This window comes from Cebus imitator, unplaced genomic scaffold (genome assembly GCF_001604975.1).
Source record: "Cebus imitator isolate Cc_AM_T3 unplaced genomic scaffold, Cebus_imitator-1.0 Scaffold215, whole genome shotgun sequence".
NCBI classification, from domain to species: Eukaryota; Metazoa; Chordata; class Mammalia; order Primates; family Cebidae; genus Cebus; species Cebus imitator.
Window position 1 is genome coordinate 3,371,092 of NW_016107530.1, and position 4,820 is coordinate 3,375,911.

At 39.8% G+C, this 4,820-nt stretch overlaps 1 protein-coding gene across 3 annotated transcripts in view; it reads right to left on the reverse strand.

Moving 5' to 3' along the window:
- LOC108318135 (ATP-dependent RNA helicase DDX50) overlaps window positions 1-4,820 on the reverse strand; it is a 15,090-nt gene that overhangs the window by 6,816 nt on the left and 3,454 nt on the right. Inside the window, exons 2-3 of one of the 3 annotated variants that reach the window (XM_017548937.2) lie at window positions 2,527-2,577; window positions 1,859-2,155 (exon numbers count right to left, since the gene is read on the reverse strand). In XM_017548937.2, coding sequence (XP_017404426.1) covers window positions 1,859-2,047 — 189 coding nt within the window. In that variant the 5' untranslated portion in view covers window positions 2,048-2,155; window positions 2,527-2,577. Of the gene's footprint in view, window positions 1-1,858; window positions 2,156-2,526; window positions 2,636-4,820 lie in introns of all 3 variants that reach the window. The other 2 variants (XM_017548936.2, XM_017548935.2) reach the window with 2 other exon arrangements.

The following is a 4,820-nucleotide window of genomic DNA, read 5'->3' on the forward strand; positions in this document are numbered from 1 at the left end:
AAACAAATTTAAAAATTTATAATCCACTCAGCTAAAGCCACATTTGAAACATACTCCTCCAATCCTCAATCTATGCACATAAAAATTTTAGAACAGAAATAAAATCACATTAGATATACCATTTTATAATCTTTTTTTTTGTTCCTTTTTTTAAGACAGACTTTCGCTCTTGTTGCCCAGGCTGGAGTGCAAAGTGCGATCTTGGCTCACTGCAACCTCTGCTTCCCAGGTTCAAGCGATTCTCTTGCCTCAGCCTTCCAAGTGGCTGGGACTACAGGCATGCACCACCACGTCCAGCTAATTTTTTGTATTTAGTAGAGATGAGGTTTCATCACGTTGGTCAGGCTGGTCTTGAACTCCTCACCACAAATGATCCACCCGCCTCAGCCAGCCAAAGTGGTGGGATTACAGGCGTGAGCCACCGCACCTGGCCTATTTTTTTCTTTTAACAAGATAAATGACTACCTTCTCTATTGTTTACCCTTTGGGATAGCGGTATTCTATTACATAGCTATAGTATGTTTTTTCTAAACCAGTTGTCTACTATCAGACATTTAGGATATTTAAATATTTTGCTATTATCAACAATATTACTGTGATAAAAGTACTTATTCATACAGCTTTGCACACCTCTTGGTCATCTCCTTAGGATAAATTCCTTTAAGCAGAATTCCTAAACTCTCATGTGATCTAAACAAAATAATAAACAATTAAACCTATTATAATACAGATTTTACCAGGCAAAATCTCAACAGAGCAAGAAGCAACCCATAAATTCCACTGCTAGCAATACAGACTTATAGGAACTTATTTAGATCAATAAACATTTGTGCTTCTGCCAAACAGCAAATTCACAAATAAGAAAAAAAAACTCCATAAGGATTCAACATCTTCTCCCAATGCTCCCCAAAGGTTATGCATTAAGTTCAAATGTATGTGAATATCAGCAATTATTATAAAGAATATAAAGAATTATTATCAGCCAGGTGCAGTAGCTCACGTCTGTAATCACAGCAGCTTTGGTCAGGAGTTTGAGACCAGCCTGGATAATATGGTGAAACCCTGTCTCTACTAAAAATATAGAAATTAGCCAGGCGTGGTGGCGCGTGCCTGTAATCCCAGCTACTCAGGAGGCTGAGGCAGGAGAATCACTTGAATTGAACCCAGGAGAAGGAGGTTGCCATGAGCCAAAATTGTGCCACTGCACTCTAGCCTGGGTGACAGAGCGAGACTCTGACTCAAAAAAAAAAAGAAAGAAAAAAATGCAAATAGGTGACCACTGAGCAATTCAGAATAACTTTAGGAACCCAAATGTACAGGAAAGGTTTAAATTTGACCATTTATCCCACCTTGCCCCAAGAGAAAGGCCATACAATGAAATAAATAAGGGCCAAAGGAAAAAAGGCTCACCTGGACAGACTCTCTAGTCCAACTGAGAATACTAGACACTAAGCAAGAAATGTTATAGAATCAATTCTAATTAGCCTTAAAAAAATAAAATCACCGGGCGCGGTGGCTCACGCCTATAATCCCAGCACTTTGGGAGGCCAAAGTGGGTGGATCGTGAGGTCAAGAGATCGAGACCATCCTGGTCAACAAGGTGAAACCCCGTCTCTACTAAAAATACAAAAAATTAGCTGGGCATGGTGGCGCGTGCCGGTAATCCCAGCTACTCAGGAGGCTGAGGCAGGAGAATTGCCTGAACCCAGGAGGCGGAGGTTGCGGTGCGCTGAGATTGTGCCATTGCGCTCCAGCTTGGGTAACAAGAACGAAACTTCGTCTCAAAAAAAAAAAAAAAAAATCAAATCTACCTGTATTTCAAGGATAGTGTCGAATGTAAAATAAAAAGCATCCATACCTCCTCTAGTTTATTATCACTTGATTTATGAGTAGAACTATCTAAGGATGATACTCGCTTTGATTTTTTTTCATATTCATCAATATCTCCATTTGGTAGATCTTTTCTTCTTGACTTATGAGATTTAGAGAATTCATCTGAAAGTCTGTTAAATCCTTCTTCAGTGTCTCCATTTAGCTTCTCTTTCATTTTAGTTTTTTTGGCCTTGGGAGCATCCAGGTCATCTGTAACACCATTTTCTCTTGTTTCTGATTTCTCATCTGAATCATAATGGTGCCTTGACTTCCTTCTGTCACTCTGTGAACAAACAAAGAAGCAGTGACAAGACGGTCAGAGGTTTCCTTTTAAGACTCTAGAGAAGTTAGAGTATGACTCTCCCACCAGTTCATCTCAATCTACAGTTATTTTGAAAACCTACCTGGTGGAAATCCAGCCTGGTTACTGTTGCCAAGCTCTAAGCGTCACCTGTTGCTATCTTTCTCATCCCATTCCTAGCATTCTCAAGACTCAGCCTCTATCCCCTCTCTAATCCCACCATAAGATTTAAGGAAAATTAAAACATTTTCTTCTCAGGAAAACAAAGACAACCCCAGAATTATAAATTACTAAACAAACAAAAACTTCCAACATTTCCAAGAGAAAAAAATTAATACTTATTGAATACCTACCCAGCACTGTGTAATGTGTTTTCAGCTTATCTTGTTTAAATCTTCATTACCCTATAAGGGAAGTACAGGTCCATAATCCCTTATCCGAAATTGCGATATCCATAAAGCTCTGAAAACCGAAAGTTTTTTTGTAACTTATTTGGAGGCAAAACCTTACCTGAACTCATTTGATGGCAAAATTCAACTTGAACTACTGTGAGGCTCTTTAGTCTTTATTTATCCCACTAGTATGACTATTCAATTTAATATATTTAATATTAAGGTGTTTGATTACAGGTTTTGGGCCCCAAACCCTACTGGGATGTTACCCTTCTAAAACTCCCTGAATTCTGAATTCTAAAACACAACTAGTTCCAAGGATTTTGGATAAGGGATAGTGAACCTGTATTACCTTTGCCATTTTATTTATTTATTTTTGAGATGGAGTCTTGCTCTGTCACACAGGCTGGAGTGCAGTCGTGCAATCTTGGCTCACAGTAACTTGTACCTCCCAGGTTCAAGCGATTCTCCTGCCTCAGCCTCCTGAGGAGCTGGGACTACAGGCATGCAACACCACGCCCAGCTAACTTTTGTGTTTTTAGTAGAAACAAGGTTTCACCCTGTTGGCCAGACTGGTCTCGAATTACTGACCTCAGGTGATCCATCTGCCTTGGCCTCCCAAAGTGCTGGGATTACAGGCATGAGCCACCGTGCCTGGCCACCTTTGCCATTTTATACACAAGTAAACAGAAATTCTAAGAGATTAAGGAACTTGCCAAAGATCCACATGTGGGATTTCCTGCAACTCTAAGTACTAGAAATTGAATCAACACTGCCTGCCCGTTCTCTTTTCACATTATGCTTCCTCCCTGCACTTTGATAATTCACACATTAAAGGAAAACAAAACAAACTATATAATTAATATAAAAATCCAATTGTTATACTTCCATGGAAGGACAGTAATCTTGGAGTTTTTTGTTTTTACTTTTTAAATTTAGTTAACAGAATTTTTAAAAATTAAAAAGCACTATTCTGCATCATCAATTTTAAAATGCCAAACTAATGGCCAGTGTTGTGATATTTACAGAACTTAAGAAATGATTTGAGAATTTAGAACTTCAGTCTGGTGGCTAGCCGCAGTGGCTCATGCCTGTAATCCCAGCACTTTGGGAGTCTGAGGCAGGTAGATGACCTGAGGTCAGGAGTTCGAGACCAACCCGACCAACAGGGTGAAACCCTGTCTCTACTAAAAACACAAAAATTAGTCAGGCATGGTGGCACATGCCTGTAATCCCAGCCATTCTCAAAAAAATGATTACCCCATCAAATGTTCAAAATAGTGATTAGTGACAGTAAAAACTACCACCACCAAAATGTTCACCGTAACTTACACAACTTTTAGAGTTCTTTCACATACAATTTCCTCATCCATAAAATTGGAATTGCTGTAAGAATTGAACAACATGTGTGAAAATACTTTGCAGTTACACATTACACCATCTGATCTGCAGTTAACTGCACTAGCCCACATCTTTCCAAACCAATAGGTTCTACAGAAAAACAAGATTATTTATTGAGTCAGCCTTGGGGTTTGAATTGCTCCTAGGTCCTGCACTTCAGGGAGAAGTTGAAGCAAGGCAAAGTGAGGCTTCTCAGTCCAAGCCCAGTAACATCTCACGATAATTAATACATTATTCCACTTTGGACCCACAATGCTTGTTGACACTCTCCATTGCCTTGGTTTCAGTTAGACTTTATACTCCCTTCTTACCTCTAACACATATCTTCTTCAATGGTTTCTCTCCTTCCTCCTCCAGTGGATGCTCCTTGAGTATCTGTTCTCTATGTTCACTTATTACTGTAAGTACTAAGGGCTCAACACATACTTCTAGACTCCCTTCCTGGCCTACATTCCAATTCTAACAACATAAGGGCAAGCTCCATATCTCTGCATATCCAAAGCAAAGTTACCTTCATCTCAATACCAGACCACTATTCATTTTACTTTGTTTTTTTTGAGACAGGGTCTTACTCCATCTCCCAGGCTGGACTGCAATGGCTCAATCACGGTTCACTGTAGCCCCACTACCACGTCTGGCTAATTTGTTTGTTTGTTTTTTGGGTTTTTTTCGAGACAGGGTTCCACTCTTGTCACCCAGGCTGGAGTACAATGGCATGATTTCAGCTCACTGCAACTTCCACCTCCCAGGCTCAGCGATTCTCCTGCCTTAGGACCCCGAGTAGCTGGGATTACAGGTATCCGCCACCATGCCCAGCTAATTTTTGTATTTTCTTTTTCTTTTTTTTTTTTTTT